This window comes from Bison bison, unplaced genomic scaffold, assembly GCF_000754665.1.
Source record: "Bison bison bison isolate TAMUID 2011002044 unplaced genomic scaffold, Bison_UMD1.0 scf7180017864495, whole genome shotgun sequence".
Lineage (NCBI taxonomy): Eukaryota > Metazoa > Chordata > Mammalia > Artiodactyla > Bovidae > Bison > Bison bison.
This window is the reverse complement of record NW_011495054.1, coordinates 12,626,495-12,645,678: the sequence shown is the minus strand read 5'-3', so window position 1 is coordinate 12,645,678 and position 19,184 is coordinate 12,626,495. Positions and strand designations below refer to the sequence as shown.

General features: G+C 52.2%; 2 protein-coding genes across 2 annotated transcripts in view; both read left to right on the top strand.

Moving 5' to 3' along the window:
* The window catches only part of SF3A1 (splicing factor 3a, subunit 1, 120kDa), a 19,907-nt gene extending 16,090 nt beyond the window's left edge, over window positions 1-3,817 (top strand). Inside the window, exons 12-16 of the mRNA XM_010828763.1 lie at window positions 44-251; window positions 744-898; window positions 1,852-1,953; window positions 2,067-2,138; window positions 2,793-3,817. Of these exons, the coding sequence (XP_010827065.1) occupies window positions 44-251; window positions 744-898; window positions 1,852-1,953; window positions 2,067-2,138; window positions 2,793-2,894 (639 nt within the window). The 3' untranslated portion in view covers window positions 2,895-3,817. The remainder of the gene's footprint in view (window positions 1-43; window positions 252-743; window positions 899-1,851; window positions 1,954-2,066; window positions 2,139-2,792) is intronic.
* Window positions 3,818-11,968: 8,151 nt separating this feature from the next.
* Window positions 11,969-19,184, top strand: part of TBC1D10A (TBC1 domain family, member 10A) — a 30,677-nt gene continuing 23,461 nt past the window's right edge. The window contains exon 1 of the mRNA XM_010828868.1: window positions 11,969-12,241. Coding sequence (XP_010827170.1) covers window positions 12,033-12,241 — 209 coding nt within the window. The 5' untranslated portion in view covers window positions 11,969-12,032. The remainder of the gene's footprint in view (window positions 12,242-19,184) is intronic.

Here is a 19,184-nt window from a genome sequence, read left to right as displayed (position 1 = left end):
CAGCCTCGGCTTCCCGTGCCCCGCGGGTCCCTCCCGCCCGCAGATGCCGCCTCCTGTCCGCACCACAGTTGTGTCCGCAGTACCTGTCATGCCCCGGCCCCCGATGGCATCCGTGGTCCGGCTGCCCCCAGGCTCAGTGATCGCCCCCATGCCGCCGATCATCCACGCGCCCAGGATCAACGTGGTGCCCATGCCTCCCTCGGCCCCTCCTATCATGGCGCCTCGCCCACCACCCATGATTGTGCCGACAGGTCAGTGTCATGTCGTTTTCCAGGCCACTGGGTCAGTGCTACAGACCAGGCCCGGAGCAGAGCAGTGGCTGAGGGGAGCGCCAGCTGTTCGAGCTGTGGCTCCAGCCCAGAGGAGAGCCTCGACTTAGCTCTGTGAGAGATTCCTGGGGTGGGGGAGGTTGGGCTCCTGGCTCTTGGGGGAGATAGGCTGATGAGGCAGACCTGGGGTATGTGCACCCAGTGGGGTCAGGCCTGAACGGGCGCTGAGGCCTGTTGGTGGCTCCTGCTCCTTCCGTCGGCCCCGCCCTTCCTCCAGTTTCCTGGTACCCGGTCTGGGCAGGCGCCCAGGTCCCCTGCTGGGGAGCTCACTGGCTGCCAGACTCAGCCAGGAGTGGTCTTTCATGCTTCTGCCTGGGAGAAGTCGGAAACCTGTGCAGTCTCCCCTCACCGTCAGCCGCCGGGGTCCTGGGCGCCTTCCTCCCACTCACGTGGCTGCTCGCTCCTGCCCTGCAGCTTTTGTGCCCGCCCCGCCCGTGGCACCTGTCCCTGCTCCAGCCCCCATGCCGCCTGTCCACCCCCCGCCTCCCATGGAAGACGAGCCTGCCTCTAAGAAACTGAAGACCGAGGACAGTCTCATGCCCGAGGAGGAGTTTCTGCGCAGAAACAAGGCATGTGACCCAGAGTTGCCCACACGTGCAGTGTCTAGACAAGTCGGGGGGACCGTCCTGCCCCCATTACATGCCTTGGCCCACCCTGTGCTGCTCCCATGGTTTTGGCTTCTGGGACCTAGGTCAGCTGCTGGAGGCCCAGGAGGCTTCTGAGGCTTCCAAGTGCCCAACATGCCTGATGTGGGGTCAGCCGCCAGCTGTCAGCGGTCCCCCTGGTGTGAACAGTCGTAGAGGCCAGCAGGGAGGCCCAGTTGCACAGGCAGCCGGGCTCCAGTATGAAGGGGGTTCAGGACACAGGAGGAAATCCTGGGGACAGTTCTTCGTTTCTTTGTGAACTTTGCCTCCAGTTGCCGCCCTCAGGAGTCTTGTAGGGATCCTGTTGGGGTATTAGGAACAAGGGCTGGGAACCTTGGCACTTCCGGGGCCTGGGGAAGCTGGCAGGCTCTAGTGAGGAGGCAGAAACAGTCCCAGCCCCACTGCCCCAGGGCATTTGAGCAGATCCTTTTTTTTTCCTTTCTGACAGTAGTTTCCATTTCTTGAGTACCTACTCAAGTGCTGGGATAGAACCACGCCTTTTACTGAAGGCTCGCAGCCTCACCAGCCAGCAGTTGTGATCAGCTGCTTCACTGAGTTGGGAACCCAGGTCTTCTGACCTCACAGTTCATGTTCTTTCCCCTGTGGTACTTCCTGAGGCTTGCAGAGCACTTTCATGTCCCTTCTTCAGCTCCAGCCTAACCATTAGGCAGGTTAGGGATCATTCTAAAGAAGAGAGATCAGTTCTTGAAAAAGGGGAGTGAGTTGTTCCATGTCACAGGTGGTGTCAGTAGTAAATCAGGCCAGAGTCCAGGAATCCTGATGGACAGGTGACATTGTCTCAAGGGCCCGGGACTAGAGAGCGTAGTTCCTGTTTGACCCAGGACTTCCCCGGCATAATGGCCACTCCTGATTTGCAGGGTCCAGTGTCCATCAAAGTCCAGGTGCCCAACATGCAGGATAAGACAGAATGGAAACTGAATGGACAGGTGCTGGTCTTCACCCTCCCCCTCACAGACCAGGTAAGAGTTGCTGCCCCCAACTGGCCTCAGGCACAGGGGCACCAAGGCCTCAGGGGGACGCTTCCTCCAGCTGACCTTAGCGAGGGGTGGCTGACCGCTCCTCCATCCCACAGGTCTCCGTCATCAAGGTGAAGATTCATGAAGCCACAGGCATGCCAGCAGGGAAACAGAAGCTGCAGTACGAGGTGAGTTGGGTGTCAGCCGCCCTTGTCCTCTGTTGTCCCAGAAGCTAAGTCATTTGTGGGATCAGGAGTGGGGAGATGCCTCGTTGTGGCCATGTAAGTCCATCCTAGAAGCCATGATGCTGGTGGCTGGTGCTGGGGCAGGTTAGTCTGACAGGGTGAGAGGCTCTGGCAGGGTCACAGCACAGTCTTGTGTGGGGTCTGGACGTCTCAGTGACATCTGGGGACAAGACTTGGGGGTGCTCTGGTAGGTTCCTGCCCCGGGGGTGGAGCCACCCCAGCGAGTGTGGCCTCAGGCAGCCCGGCTTTGTGCTCAGACACAGGTGGCGGCCCAGCCACCCTGGCACGGCCAGATGAGGGGCTGCTGCGTTCACCCTTTATGGACTTTGACTCTGATCCCTACTCCAGGCCTCAGTTTCCTTCTCTGTAAAATGAGGCTCTTGGACTAGCTGGCCTCTCAATCTTAGGATTTGAGAGTCAACATTCATGGGTTGATGAGGGCCAGATTCTTGGGAGTGTTGCACTCCCGCCCAGCGCCACTCCCGTTCCTGCCCCTCGTGCCTTCAAGCCCCTGTGTTTGCTAAGAGTGTTGGGAGCTGTGAAGCAGCTCATTGTGCTCACACTGCCCTGGGCTGAGGCACTCCTTCTATTTCCTAGGGCATTTTCATCAAGGATTCCAACTCACTGGCTTACTACAACATGGCCAACGGTGCCGTCATCCACCTGGCGCTCAAGGAGAGAGGCGGGAGGAAGAAGTAGGAGAAGCCTGCTCTCAGGTCCTGCCACTGTTGCTCTGCCTCTCCTGCCCCCACTCCCTGGCCCCGAGCCAGGAGACCCTGACTTGCACATTTGTGTCCCTCTTGCTAAGTTTGGAAATTCAAATTGGCCGGCAGAGTTCCCCACCCCCACCCCCAACATTGATCGCAGAGGGCTTTCTCAGGCTCTCTCCTCCCCAGTGGTCCCTGGAATCCCTTTGTGCTCGGGTCTTGGTTTGAGGGCATTCGTTTCTTCAGGCAGCTTGTTAGGAGACGTGAAACCAGGAATGCCCTGTAGGATGCGATCACAGCGCCAAGTGGCTCGTAGAGAGTGGCTGTCGTCATCATCGTTGATCATTTGGTATTTTGCCACGGGCTAATAAACCTCTTCAACCCTTCTTGTGAAATCAGTGTCATGAGACTTGTCTCCTGGCCACCTTGCCCTGTCTGGACCTAGGAGTATGGAGTATGGCACGGTGCCTGTGGCTCCTCTTCTGCTCTGAGAAATGCTGGGCTTCTAACTGAATTCTTGCCTCCATCCAGTCTTCTATGACTCTTTCTTAGGTATGTTTTTATTACCTTTTTGAAACACATGGATCTTCAAAAGGCATAGCCCTGTGTGTATAACAGACTAACACGGAACACCTTCAACATGCCAGGACCCCAGAAGAACACAGAGCGCTGGGCTGCAGTTCCTGGGTCAGTGGGCAGCACGCAGATGAGACCAGAGGGTGGCAGTTTCCCAGGCCAGGGCTCACTCATCACCTGATAAGTGACCTTGAGCAGGTGGCTTATGCGGAGTGAGCACAAGTGTATGATGAGGTTTTTTTTTTTTTTTTCTTTCCAAAAATGTATTTATTTTAAAACTACTTCATTGTTCCAAGGCCATAAACTGTTTTTGTTAAACTTTATAAAATTATCCAACTACTTACTGTTTCAAGCACTTGATCAATTTTAATGAGGTAAGTGCTGTGCGGCTTGCAGGACCCTGGCTCCTGGCCAGGGATTGAACCAGGGCCAAGGCAGTGAGAGCCCAGAACCCTAACCACTAGCCACCAGGGAACTCCCTGAGTCATGTGATCCTGATGTGGGCGTTCCTGTTTAACACGTGAGTGAACTGGGCACAGAGGCTGAATCACATGCCCACAGTCGCACAGTGAGAAGATAAAAAGAGAATGTGTGCAAAACACTTGCCACAGTCCTCGCCCCCTCGTGGGGGCCAGGCTCAGGCGGTTATTTTCAGAGTTGTGCTGTCACAGGGAGGTAGGTGCTGCTGTGCGTGGGTGTTCACAGGGAGGAAGTTGAGAGCCTGTTGATAACCATTTCCTGGTTTTAAACCTAATGTTGATTTCATTCTGAAGATCTTGTGTGTTTCCCCCCTGAGAGTTCCCAGTGCCTTTTCTTTCATTGCTTCCATTTCATCCTGAGAAGTCATTTCCCGGGCCCAGAGGGGTGAGGCCATCCCCGAAGTCACAGTGTTCTAGTCACCATTCCCTCCACTGCCTCGCCAAGCTCAGTTTCCAGCTCTAGACCTTGGGCTCAAGTGGCCCTTCGACTGCCAGTTATGTGGCTCCATTACAAACTGCTCACGTTTGCAACTTGGTTAGTGGGATGTTATTCCTCACTGATATTTGCTTCCCGCCTGGTAGCTAGAAATTTCCCCCAGGGGCCAGGACTGAAATTTGGCTTCCTGAAGTTCCAAGGTTTGGGTGCCAGAAGTAAGCCAGCTGTTGGTTGCTTCTCCATGACCAACACCAGAAATCCCCCTGGACAGCCCCTGGGTCTTGTTCCAGGGGGAAGGGGGTTAGTAGAGCTGGGGGAGTCCCACACTCCAAGCTCTCTTCTCTTCCCGGTATGGCTGGGACCAGCCTGTCCTCCACAGATGGGCAGATCTCACAGGCCTTCCGTGACTGAGGCTGTGCCTAGATGTTGGGAATGCTGCTGGCGGAATGTCAGTGAATGGGTCCTTTGAGCCGCCGTCCAGGGCCTGAACTCAGCTTCCCGGAGCTCCTGAATGAACATCTGTTCTGGCTCACTCAGTTGCAGAAAGCCCATTGACCAGGCGGCCCTGTGTTTGCCAGTGGCTGCAGGCCCAGCGTGCAGCCCAGCTCTCTGCACTTCTTGTTTAGAGCCTACAGCGTGTAGGCAGCCCCTTGCTTGCACAGCTTTTCTGACCTCACTTGCATTCCTCTGGGGATTATCTGGCCAATTTTCTAGATAAAATGGATACCCCGAGGCCAGCAAGGGCTCTGGAAGGCTAAAGCTGCTCTTGTATTCCTGGTGACCACAGCATCCTCACACCTTGCCAGACTGTGAAATGGGGAGAAATGCTCCTGCTGTGAGATTTCTGGGAAAACGGCCTGGCGCGGTGCTTTCAGGCTCACTGATTTTGAAGACTTGGACGAAGAGGGTTCTTCAAGTAGTAGACACTAAGGAATTTCAGTTCCACCAGCTGCTTGAAATGAAAACCATGTAGCCCATTGGAGGCCACTAATGATTAGACCCATTTCACGTTCTAAAATTATATATTAAGAGAATGTATACAAAAATTGTATCAGAGTACTTGAAATATGCAGTACACTGTAATTACAGCCATCCTTATAGGTAATATTTCATTTATTCCTATAATGCAAAGGGGAAACAATGGAAATAGACTTTATTTTCTTGGACTCCAAAATCACTATTTCCATTGTTTGCCCATCTATTTGCCATGAAGTGTTGGGACCGGATGCCATGGTCTTAGTTTTTTGAATGTTGAGTTTTAAGCTAGCTATTTCGTTCTCCTCTTTCACTTTCATTAAGAGGCTCTTTAGTTCCTCTTTGCTTTCTGCCATAAGGGTGGTGACATCTGCCTTGTCTTAGGCTGAGGTCAACTAAACAAGTTGGTGCTCCGTATCTCTGAGCCGTGGTGATGATTAAATTAGAGATAGACCTGTGTCCTAGTACAGAGTGAAGGAAAACAGCCTCCTCACCACTGAACAGTCAGTCAATTCAGTTGCTCAGTCGTGTCCGACTCTGCAACCCTGTGGACTGCAGCACGCCAGGCTTCTCTATCCATCACCAACTCCTGGAGCTTGCTCAAACTCATCCATTGAGTCGGTGATGCCATCCAACCATCTCATCCTCTGTCGTCCCCTTCTCCTGCCTTCAATCTTTCCCAGCATCAGAGTCTTTTCTAAGGACTCAGTTCTTCACATCAGGTGGCCAAAGTATTGGAGCTACTGCTTCAGCATCAGTCCTTCCAATGAATATTCAGGACTGATTTCCTTTAGGGTTGACTGGTTTGATCTTGCAGTCCAAGGTAATCTCAAGAGTCTTCTCCAGCACCACAGTGCAAAAGCATCAGTTCTTCATTGCTCAGCCTTCTTTATGGTCCAACCCTCACATCCATACATGACTACTGGAAAAACCATATCTTTGACTAGATGGACCTTTATTGGCAAAGTAATGTCTCTGCTTTTTAATATGCTGTCTAAGTTGGTCATAGCTTTTCTTCGAGGGCGTAAGTGTCTTAATTTCGTGGCTGCAGTCACCATCTACAGTGGTTTTGGAGTCCAAGAAAATACAGTCTCACTATTTCCATTGTTTCCCCATCTATTTGCCATGAAATGTTGGGACCTCTTTCACTTTCATTAAGAGGCTCTTTAGTTCCTCTTTGCTTTCTGCCATAAGGGTGGTGTCATCTGTGTATCTGAGGTTATTGATTATTTCTCCTGGCAACCTTGATTCCAGCTTGTGCTTCGTCCAGCCCGGCATTTTGCATGATGTACTCTGCATATAAGTTAAATAAGCAGGGTGACAATATACAGCCTTGTCATACTCCTTTCCCATCATTGAACAGAAGCTACCAGAAGAGTCATCCACTGGATGGATAGATGGAGGAAGCATGTGAGCCTGGAGCTGCTACCATGAATTCTAGCTTGAGGATGAAGTGACCAGAGGAAGGAGGACAAAGAGAAAAGGGGGTAACAAGGCTGACATCCTTGGTGACAACCTTTGAATCAAACTGCTCCTGAAGCTTATATACAAAAAAGTGAATGTTTTTAAGCTGTGGGACCTTCTAACTGCACTTTTGTGCTAACCCCATTTGTGTTGTCTGCCAAAACAGTCTTAACTGTTATCCTCAGTGTAGGGATAAAGAGCCTCTTGATGAAAGGGAAAGAGGAGAGAGGAAAAGTTGGCTTAAAACTCAACATTCAGAAAACTAAGATCATGGCATCCAGTCCCATCACTTTATGGCAAATAGATGGGGAAACAATGGAAACAGTGAGAGACTTTATTAACTAAAAAGCTATGGTTTTTCCAGTGGTCATGTATGGATGTGAAAGTTGGACTATAAAGAAAGCTGAGCTCTGAAGAACTGATGCTTTTGAACTGTGGTGTTGGAGAAGACTTGAGAGTCCCTTGGACTGCAAGGAGATCCAACCAGTCCATCCTAAAGGAAATCAGTCCTGAATATTCATTGGAAGGACTGATTCTGGAGCTGAAACTCCCAATACTTTGACCAACTGATGGAAAGAACTGACTCATTGGAAAAGATGCTGATGCTGGGAAAGATCCAAGGCAGGAGAAGGGGACAACAGAGGATGAAATCATTGGATGGCATCACCAACTCTATGGACATAAGTTTGAGTAAGCTCCCGGAATTGGTGATGGACAGGGAAACCTGGCGTGCTGCAGTCCATGGGTCGCAAAGAGTTGGCACGACTGAGCAACTGAACTGAACCAAAGGGATAAAGAAGCTTTATAGTTTGTTTGCTCTTCATAGGCTCCTGGGCACCAGCTATCTACTTTATGAACGTCAGCTCTGCTGTCATTGTAGATAAAGACTATGACATCTGGACATCTGTCTGTTCCTGGCGAACACTGGCATTTCCTGAGCATATTCTAGGATCCAGGTCAGGGTGCTGGCCGGAGGCCTGTGTCAGGGCCTCATACACTCCTACTTACGATGCCGGTAAGATAAGACTCGCAGGTTTTCAACACATTCCTGTAGGTCTGGCCATGCACCTCTTATCCTTTAAAGAATACTGCAGCCGGTCTACCAGGGTGTTTCACAGTGTTGCCAAAGGCCTGTGTTTTGTGTTCCAGTGAACCACGTGATTGTGCAGGGCATTCTTCTGAACCATCCATTCATTCACTTCTGCTTTCCTACTCACTCAGCTACACTGTCTTCTGAACCTGCTTCCCTTTCAGGGCCTTTGTGCTTGCTGCACACTGTTCTTCCAGAGCACTGCAGAGAGCCTTCCTCATTTCCTTCTGCCTCCACTTCTGCCCAGCCCTCCCCCAGAGTTACTAGAGTAACATCAGATAAGTCAAAGAGCTCTGGAGTCGGAAGTAAAGAACTGTAACATTTATTTATTATCCACTGTATGCTGAAGGCTTCAAAGATGGTCCACCAATTCTTCACCAAGTAATGACTGACATTCTTATTTTTTAGAAGAGGAAACAGGATCTGAGAAGCTAAGCAAATTTTTTTTTTTTTTTAATTTTGGCCACAATGCAGGGCATGTGGGATCTTAGTTCCCTGACCAGGGATCGAACTCACCCGCCCCCTGCAATGGAAGTTCAGTCTTAACCACTGGACCACCAGCCAAGTCCCAAGCTAAGCAATTTTGCATGAGAACATCCAGTTACTGAGGGGCACAGCCATGAAGTGAAGTCTCCCAAGCCAAAAACTAGGAAAACTCCTCCGCTGCAGCCTCAGACTGTGGTGGGAGATACTCAAGACAATAATGAATTTGCAAATGTTTGGCAAACTACAGATGCCACCACTCCTGGCTCCCATTGACTGGGTATTTCCACGTGCCAGATGCTTACCACACAGATCACAGTAAAAGTCTCAGGGACAACAAGGAGACATTTTTTCATTTATTTTCATTTTACAGGTAAGGACATGGGCTCAGAGAGAAGTGATTTGCTCAAGGTCACACAGTGACAGCAGAGATTCACATCAAGGGTGGTCCTTTTTTTTCTTTTGCCATCCCCTTGTGGCTTGCGGGATCCCAGTTCCCTGTCCAGGGATGGAACCCGTGCCCTCGGCAGTGAAAGTGCCATCATAACCACTGGAACACCAGGGAGCTCCCCTGGATGGTCTTATGTAAGAAAAGTAAAAGCTGGAGCCTCAAGGCCTTAACTTGAGATCAACATCTATCCAGTCTCCTAAGGAAGGACACTGGATGCTTCTAATCTGCCCACCCCCACCCCCACCCCAAATCGCCCCTGAACGTGAATTGTACAGGCACCTCATAGAGCTGAGCATGTTTGGGATATGAGTGTAGAACCAGAACTGCAGTCAAAGGGCTGTGGATACTTTGCCAGACCTGGACATTTGATCCAGGCATGTGACTCTTTCTCCCTCCCTTGGGATAGGCCCTCCTCCTCTGGCCAGGTGTACTCTGCCCTTCCTGGGAGCAAGGACTAAGAGCCCACCACTCTGGAGCTGCTAGAGAGGTGGAACACATCCTCCCAGACAGGGTTTAAGACCAAAATAGCATGTGCTCACCCTTGTATCTGTTATTGCCCTGTTTATGGAAAACCAGAAGCCTATGGAATGTCAAGACTGCACAGTGAAGTCTTCAAGAATGTCTGAGCCACATGGCATTAAGGAATGGCTGGTGAAGTCACAGCTTAAGACCTTCCTTCTTGGGGCTGCTTTGGGCCCCTTAGCAGCCTATCCCAGGTTCTGCAACTCAGGCTTGGGTCTTCTGGTCCCTTCTCCTCTCTAAGCCTGTCTCCCAATAGGTCTGCAGGCAAGTGTCATGACAATATGGTTGTGACTTATGAGCCATAAAGTACTGGACTGAGGTGAGGAGTTACCATTACGATTCTATGAGTTGATAAACCCTGGGGTAAGAAGTTGGCTGCCAGGAGCTAAGTCTATATAAATACTGTTAGCCTGTGCTTCCCAGTAGAAGCTGTTGGTAAGTAGTAGTGGTAGTAGTGGTAGTCGCTCAGTCGTGTCCGACTCTTTGTGACCCCACGGACTCCGGCCCGCCAGGCTCCTCTGTCCGTGGGATTCTCCAGGCAAGAGTATCTGTTGCCAAGAATGCTGTTGGTAAGAGCTAGATTCAAATCCTGGCTCTGCCACAAGCTAGTCCTGAGACTTCAGGCAGCTGACAGCACTTCCCTGCACCTCAGTTTCTTTAATTGTAAAATGGGACTAAATAGTCTCTGGTGTTTAGTCGCTAAGTCATGCTGGACTCTCTTGTGACCCCATGGACTGTAGCCCGTCCATGGAATTTCCCAGGCAAGAATACTGGAGTGGGTTGCCATTTATTTCTCCAGGGAATTTTCAAGACCCAGGGATTGAACTTGAGTCTCCTGCATTAGCAGGCAGATTCTTTACCACTGAGCCACCAGTGAAACCTAAAAATAGTTATCTACCTCCTTGCTGAAAGATTGCAAGAGATGGTGTGATGGTGTGACCAGTTTGGAAAACAGTTTGCCAGTTCCTCAAAAGGTTAAAGACCCAGCAATTCCCACTCCTAGCTATCTACCCAAGAGACATGAAAACGGATGAACCTTGAAAACATCTGAGGTGAAAGAAGCCAGACACAAGGCCACACACTGTATGATGCCATTTATATGAAATGTCCAGAAAAAGCAGAACTATGGAGACAGATTAGTTGTTGCCAGGGACTGGGGGAGGAAGGATGGGGAGTGACTGGTAAGGATAGGAATGAATTTCTTTTTGGAGTGATGAAAACGTTCTAAAATTAGGTTACAGTGATGGCTGCACAACAATACAAATATACTTAAAACACAATTATATACTTTAAACCCAATTATATATCTCAATAAGGCTCTTGGAAAAATAAGAGAAAGTAGGTAGAAGTCATTCAGGGCAGTGAGTGGCTCAACAGTCCTTGATCATTATTCTTATTGACATTGACATTGAAGTTGCTCAGTCGTATCCGACACTTTGCTACCCCATGGACTGTAGCCTACCAGGCTCCTCCGTCCGTGGAATTTTCCAGGCAAGAATACTGGAGTGGGTTGCCATTTCCTTCTCCAGATCTTCCTGACCCAGGGGTCGAACCCGGGTCTCCCGCATTGTAGGCAGACGCTTTACCGTCTGAGCCACCAGGGAAGTCGTTCTTATTAATTAGGTCTCCCTAATAAAGCTGAATCAGACACGACTGAGTGACTTCACTTTCACTTTTCACTTTCACTCATTGGAGAAGGAAATGGCAACCCACTCCAGTGTTCTTGCCTGGAGAATCCCAGGGATGGGGGAGCCTGGTGGGCTGCAGTCTATGGGGTCGCACAGAGTCTGACACGACTGAAGCGACTTAGCAGCAGCAGCAGCAATAAAGCTGAAACTCCAGTACTTTGGCCACCTCACGCGAAGAGTTGACTCATTGGAAAAGACTGATGCTGGGAGGGATTGGGGGCAGGAGGAGAAGGGGACGACAGAGGATGAGATGGCTGGATGGCATCACTGACTCGATGGACATGAGTCTGAGTGAACTCCGGGAGTTGGTGATGGACAGGGAGGCCTGGCGTGCTGCGATTCATGGGGTCACAAAGAGTCGGACACGACTGAGCGACTGACCTGAACTGAATAGGCCCCAGAAGCAGTGAGCAGGGGAAGGAAAGGGCTGCTGAATTTCTGTCTCAGCCTACCTCTTCAAGCTGCCATGTCCCAGGGCGAGTCCCCGAACCCATCCCGAGTCTCCTCAGAGCTACTCATAAATGAATGGGAAAACAATCCTCACCCACGTCCTTAAGGTCTCGCGAGGAGAGGGCGAGTACTCCCAGAGGGCGCCCTCGGTCTCTGCCTTCGCGGTGCTGCAGGTATCCGCCAGGCAGGGGCTAATCCGGAAAAGCCCTAAAGCTCTTTCAGGTGAGCCCTCGGTGATTGGCAGTTCGGAGGGGAGGGCTTCGGGTGACGGCTGCCCCGCCCCCTCACGTCGGGCCTGTTGGCGCCAGCCTGGGGGAGGTGGGCGGGCCCTGGGGTCCGCGGCACCCATTGGGCGTTGCGGGGAGGAAGCGCCCGGGAAGTCCTAAGGCCCCGCCCCCGGCTTTGCGGCGACCAATGGGCGCGGCGCGTGGGCGGGGCGTCGGCGGCGTCGGCGGAGGTCGGGAGGCTGAGGCGGCTGAGGTGGCCGCTGAAGCTGAGGCGGCGGGCGCGGCCAGGATGGCGAAGAGCTTCGAAGAGAACGGGCCGCGCGCGCCCGCAGCTCAGGGGAGCCTGTCGGGGACCCGGGAGAGCTTGGCCCCGGGCCCCGACGCCGCAGCCGCCGACGAGCTCAGCTCTCTGGGCTCCGACTCAGAGACCAACGGCTTCGCCGAGCGCCGCATCGACAAGTTCGGCTTCATCGTGGGCTCGCAGGGCGCCGAGGGCGCGTGAGTATCACTGGGGCTCGGAGCCAGGGGACCAGGGGCCGGGGCAGGACCCGCGGCGGTGCCTCGACGCTGACAGAGCCGCTCTCAGGAAGGACAGACACGTCTCCCTTCCAACCAGGAACAACAATCCCTTATCTCCTTTGCCCCACCCGCACCTTCCCCCCCACCCCCACCCCCGGCGGACTGACCCGCCCCTAGGAAGGGCCTAGAGTGCTCTCCTCACCGGAGCACACAGATCGACTGCTACCTTTCCCAACCCCAGCGCTGCCACCCTCTCCTTAGGGCTGGTTGGTTCGGCCAGCTCCTGACAGGCTCATAGGTGGTCTCCCCTTCCCCAACAGCGCGGTATTCTCCGTATCCCGCCCCCTACCAGACCCACTGACGTCCTTGTCTCAGCAGCCGCCACCGCCACATCAAGGGGACACCTTAGGCCGACTTCAGAGGGACGGGCTGCCCTGCCCCCACCGCGCTCAGGCACAGACTGACCCTCATCTCAAGGCACAGGGACCTCTAGATAGACTGACATTGGTCACCTCCCTCCCACCTTGGGATAGAGAGTCACTTCCCCTCATGGAAGGGACAGAGAATGCCCGCCTCCCCCTCAGAGGCAAGTTTCTCCCTGTCACCAGCAACAGGTGGGCAGGCACTGCCCCTTCCCAGTACCCGCAGGGGGACGGTACCTCACCTCCAGGACAGACTGTCGACGCTTCCTCTTCAAACGCAGACCAGAGTGCAGGCAAGGAGACAGCAGGGGCCCCGCTCATTGCACACCTAGATCTCCCACACCCAGGAGCCCCCAGCTGGCAGGCAGAGCAGTGTGAGTCAGTGGAGCAGCACCTTCCCTCCAAGCCGGGTGAGCTGAGCAGCCATATTCTACCCCCAGAGTACTCCCTGAGTCCAGTCCTCACAGGGATCATATGTATGGGTTGGTGATCCCTTTAGGAAAGATGGACTCCAGAGCCCACTCACATCCCAGCTGTCCTGTCACTTGAGACCAGTGTTCTGCCCGGAACCGACAAGCCTCCCTTGAGACGTGCCTCCCCTTCAATAGAGAGCACCACACAATCACCTGGGAGAGCCTACAGGACTCAGCCATGACCCTATTCCAGAGGGTCCTTCCTCCCCTTCTCTGACCAGCTGTGATCGTCTAAGGCTTCTTCAGCCTCTCTTATGACTTATGGAAGAGGCTTGACCATCTTTAAGATACCCACCCTACACAAGCAACCCCATAAAGTTCACTTCTGGGATTTTCCACGGTCCCAAAGCCTCGTATTCACCAGACCTCCTTCTCCTTTGGAAAGTTGGAGAGAAATGCAGGCCCCTCCCCTAAGGAGAGTTCTCTTTTACCCACTGGATCTCTCTCCTCCAGCCTCTTCCCACTTGCTCAGAGCAAGCCAAGCCTAGTCCAGTCCAGAACTCAGAGAACACCCCTTATTCTGATCCTTCACTCTGACTTGAAGCTTTGTCACAGTTCCCCAGGGAGTAGCTTGTGAGAACCCAAAGAGGACTTAGGGTATATTTTTGAATTGAAGAGCAAACACCAGAGATTAGGGTCCTGGGAGGGATGAGGTCAAAAGTGGGAAAGGAGTTACCAATTGCATTTGTGGGTGCTTGGAAGGAAAGAGTTCAGATTTGCTGGTGAATTCTGGGAGATAAAAATTCCTACTACATGCTTATCAGGAAGTTAACTAGATCTCAGGGTACAAAGCAGTGTGAAATAGTGGGAAAAGGCCAGATTTAGGAAGAAATCACACTTGCTGGCTGTGTGACCTTGGGCAAGAGCTTGAATCTCTGAGCCTGTTTACTCACTGTAAAGGGCAACAGTAACACCTATTCCCAGGATTACTGTAGAGATTAAGTATTCAAAAGTGCCTAGCACAGTGCCTGGTGCAAGTAGTGGCCTAGGAAAATGTTAGTTTCCTTTCTTTGCCTTCTAAGGGTCTGAAAATTGAGGAGAAAATGAGGGCATACCTCTGGTATTTGTGAACAGAGAGAGGCCCCAGTGGGAGCACCTCCCTTTGGCTGTAGTCCCCAACCAAACAGCCAGACATCTGTCTTTCCCACCCTCCAACCACAAACCCAGGCTTTGCAGACGCCCTCTGCATCATTGGTGTCTATAGGGCTGGGGCTGAGGTGGGATTCCAGGTCTCTTCCTCTCTCCCTGCCTCACTTTCTTGACCCTGTTGGCCACCCTAAAATCTCTGGTGTCTGAAAACTTGGATGTACCCTGTAGAGTCAATATTGTGGTTCAAAAAAAATAGCCAAAAGTAAGTTCCTGCCCAAGGCCATAAGAGAGGAAGTTATGGGAAGTTTCAGAGTGACCGCCCTGAACCCAGTCTCGTGGTTGAGGGCTAGGAGTCCATGTGCTAGCCCAGAGAAGTGAAACATTAGCCCTGATGGCTGCAGTGGAGATGGCCAGGACTCTGGCTCCAGATTAAAGGTCTGTTTCAGCCATCTTGGGCCAAAGGTTGTCTTAAGACAGTTTTGGCGATTGCCAGGGGCTAATGAGGTAGGGGAGGAAAGTAGATCAGAAGCTTCCTCCTCAGGTGACTGCTTGGTGCCTGTTGTGAGTAGATCATGAAATCATAGACTTATATCTCTCCTATAGAAGGGATCTTAAGAATTTGACCAGTGTAACCCTAACTTCTTATACGATGAGGAAACTCAAGTCACAGAGAAGAGAGGAATTTGCTTAAGCTCACACAGTACACCAGTGGCAGAGCCAGGTCTTGAAATCAGAGGTTCTGACTCCCAAGTCAGGACCGTTTCCATTGCCTTTCCCACCCGTTAATATGGTGTGGTGGCCCCAGCAGTAAACCAAGTCCTGGACAGGTAGAACAGAAGGTCCCTAACAGGAACCTGTGTGCCCTTACCTTCCCTGGCTTAGCTCAGTACTTTGACTCCCTAAGCAGTGTGAGAGGTCCACAGAGATGGTCCAGCAAGGATAAGACTGTGTTGTCATTACCACTTTGTTACACTCATTAGACTGATGAGCATGAGAACTAGGACCAGGCCTTTTTTATTTGGCTGCAGCTTGTGGGATCTTGAGTTGGGATTGACCAGAGATTGAACACAGACCCTTGGCAGTTTGGCAGTGAAAGCACAGAGTCCTAACCAGTGGACCACCAGGGAATTCCCTGGGACCAGGCTTATTCACTTTGTTCTCAGGCCTGCAGAGAAGTAAATGATCAGTTAACATTTTCTGACACACATTTCAAGTCAGGAAGCTGAAAGCCACCTTAGAGATGGCCTTCATCCTATGGATAGGTAAACTGAGGCCTGAAATAAATGATTAATCTCACCTGTTCAGTCAGTTGGGAGCAAAGCCAGGAAGTAAACCCAGAACTCCTGATTCCCAGCCCTAGGCCCTCTTTACTTCACCTTGTCTATCTTTTGAGTCTACTCTGCAGGGAACCTTTGTGGGGCCTGAGATGGTCCCTGCCTGCCGTGGAGCAGTAGCCAGTGATGGGGAGAGGCAAGAAAGCAGCCCGCCAGTGAAGGGCCCTGTGGTGGTGTGAGCGCAGACCAAGTGCTGATAGCATTGGCCCCTTCGGTGTGGCTGGCAGCTGAGCTGGTTGTTGAAGTCCAAGATGGACCAGAGGAGAAGAAAGAAGGATCTTCAGCAGGGACAGGTGGCCAGAGGACTCTGGGGACAGGAGGAGCAGACCTGTTTGTGGGGAAGGGGTCCCTTTTGGAGTTGGTCAAGAAAGGAAAGAAGGATTTCAGTGGATACCAGGTCTCTGGCCTGAGGAAGATGGCCTGAGAGGGGTGGGTCCCTGGCCTCCCCCTCCTTTTCCTATGTGATTGCCAAGACTGGCCTCTTGAAGCTGGAGTTTCCCACCCAGCTTTACTGTGTGCAGTGCTGCAAGCTAGATGAGGTGAGGAGCTGTGCTGTCTGGGATCCTGTGGTTGTTGGCTTCCTGTTAGGGGAGAAATGGATCTGAACTGGGCGCAGGGAGAAACATCTGGAAGAGCAGTTCCCCTGTCCCCTGAGCCCTCCACTATTCCTAGTCGACTGTGACTTTGGAGATCATATAACTGGCTCAGTTGACATCCCTGTAGTTTGGTCTCTGCTAGTTATTGTTGGGCCAGGGCCCTCCTAACAGGCCAGGTCCTGCCTCCCTGCTTTCCCACCACCTTCTCCAGTTTGTAAGTTCAGGACATCCTCTTTTCTTGAGCTGTTAGAGTTCCCAGGAGAGCCTAGAGCTGGGCGTGGAGTGGTCCCTGGGTGGCCCATCTGGAAAGAGACTACTGCACATGTGGGGCCCTGGTCTATGACTCGGGGCCACACGTCCTTCATTTTCTCTCCTCCTCCTCTTGCCCCAGCTTCAAAGGAAAATCCAGCTTGGTAGCCCTGTGGGTGTTCTAGGGCCTCAGACAAGACTTGACTTGGCGAAGGAGGGGGCCAGATCACCAGCTGCTGCCCTGGGAAGGTGCCTGTGTGCCGCCTGCTAGGAAACTCTAAGCTGTGGGAAAGAGAGAAAACAGTGGGACCTGCTTGATATTTTGTATTCCCAGCATCTAGGTTTGAAACAGGACCTTCAGGGGGCCAGTGAGGCCTGGCTCTGGTCCAGCCCCCCAGTCTGTTTACACTGAGGGAGGGGAAAGAGGGTGCTCTGTTCAGCCTCACACCTAACCCTTTGAGCCCAGATGTCCGTGTGACCTTTGACATATTGCTTCACTCTTCTGAGCCTCAGTTTTTCACTGTGAAACGCTTATGATAACACTGACTTTGAAGGATTGTTGTGGGGGTTAAAAGAACTAATGCTTGCAAAGAGCCTGAGAGCACTGTAGCTGCTCAGTGAATGTTCTGCCTCCTCATAGAGATTGGAGTACCTGGTGGTCCTGTCTTTTCATTTTCTACTTTGCATCTCTGGTGAGCATCAGTGAGATCCATCCCCTGTGAGCAGGAGTGAACACTAACCCATGATGAACCCTCACTTTCCCCGGATAAGCGTGGTTATCCCATTTTGTAGATGAGTACACTGAAGTTCTGAGAAGAAAGCGTTCAAGGTTTGCCAGCTGGTAAATGGCAGAACTAGGACTAGAACCTTTTTTCTTGATACTGAATCCAGTGACTAAGCCTTGCTAAGGTGTAGCAGGTAGGGTGCCAGGTGCTCACCATCCCTGAGGCCCCACACCCAGGGCAGGAAGCCTGTGGTTAATATGGACATATATAGGAAGAAGCAGCCAGCTCCACCCATAGGAGCTCAGAAAGAAGAAGTGGCACTTGATTCAGGCTTTGGAAGGAGCAAGGAAGGGCAATCCATGGTATGGGAGGGGAAGTGTGTGAAGAAAAGCCAGCTGTTTGAGAGATGTGTGCCAGGAGGTGACAGGAAGAATGGGAGGTGGGAGGATGAGGTGAAGCATGGGGAGGGGAGGGAAGTGGATTTGGCAGAAGTGACTGGCCTTGAGTGTCACACTGAGGCCTCCTGTGTTTCATTAAGGTCAGTCTGGTGCGGGCATAGAAGATGGTATGAATAGGAGCTGGACCACAGGCAGTGAAAGCAGTTGGGAGAGTTTGGGACAGCCCAGAAGGGCTGCAGAGAGGTCTGGAAGGTTATGGAGCTGAGAGGATGAAGAGTCAGCGAGTAGGGCATGGTACCTAATCAGCTGTGTGGACCTGCAGGGACTTGGCGAAGGCTTTGGCCAGGCTGAAGTCTCCTTTATGTACAGTTGGGAAGGTCCCCTGGAGGAGGAAATGGCAACCCACTCCAGTATTTTTGCCTAGAGAATCCCATGGACAGAGGAGCCTGGCGGGCTACAGTCCATGGGGTCGCAAAAAGTCAGACACGACTGAGCGACTAATACTAATACTTTGGCCAAACTGAAGTGGCCCTCGCCATCCCAGGGCCTCTGACCACAGGGAAGGAAGGCCATCTGTGACCTTCCTTTGAAGCAGACAGTGGGCTGCTGGTGACTGCTTTGTCACAGCCCTGGGCTCCCCAAGGTGCCTGGCATGGCTGGCACGCTCAGGGCCCATCAAGGGGTTCTTTGTATCTCTTCAGTAAGAGAGCAGATTAGCTGGCCTGGTTGGGAGGGGGTGGGTGAGTGGAGCTGAGCTTTGTGGTCTCTCCTGCTAGACGTATTGGATGGCAAGGAAGGCTATCGGGAGAGCTAGCTACCTCTCTGTGCAGAGAGGAGGAAGTCCTGAGGGCATGGAAAACCTCCCTTAGGGCAGTGTGTAGCTGTGGGGGGTGGGGGTGGAGCAGGGGGGATGTTTATAAGGCTTTCAGGCACAGCATAAGCTCATCAGGGGTTTCTCACCTGGTTCAGTGGTAAAGAATCCACCTACCAGTGCAGGAGATGCTAGTTTGATCCCTGTGTCGGAAAGATCCCCTGGAGAAGGAAATGACAACCCACTGCAGTATTCTTGCCTGGGAAACCCCGTGGACAGAGGAGCTTCTTAGGCTGTAGTCCATGGGGTCGCAAAGAGTCCAACACAACTTGGCAACTAAACAACAATAAAAGCTGATCAAGAGGAGGCAGCCTGGCAGTGGAGGGCTGACTTCCTCTCACTTCCAGTCTTTATTATGTTCCTGGAGCTGGTGCCTCAGCTGGGAAGTGGAAGCAAATCCAGTGCCTATGAGAACATGAACCCCTCAGCCCTTATGGGCACCACCATGCACTTCTCAGAGATGATTCTGGCAGGACATGTGGATTTATGCTAGTATGGGAAAGGGTTCTGAACCCAGGGACTAAGGTGCCAGGGCTGGCTCCGCCACTGACCCTGGTGGTCTGTGAGTAAGCATGTCCTCTCATTGGCCGTAGGGCTAATGCTCCTTGCTTTCACCTAGCACGTGCTGCGTGTGCAGCTGTGTGCTAGGCTCTGGGGGTACAGACTTGGTCCTGCCTTCCCAGGACCTGGAGCATAGTGGGCAGGAGACACAGGTGTGGTCTGATGATGAGGATCAAATAAGATGACTGGATTAGGAGCATGTGT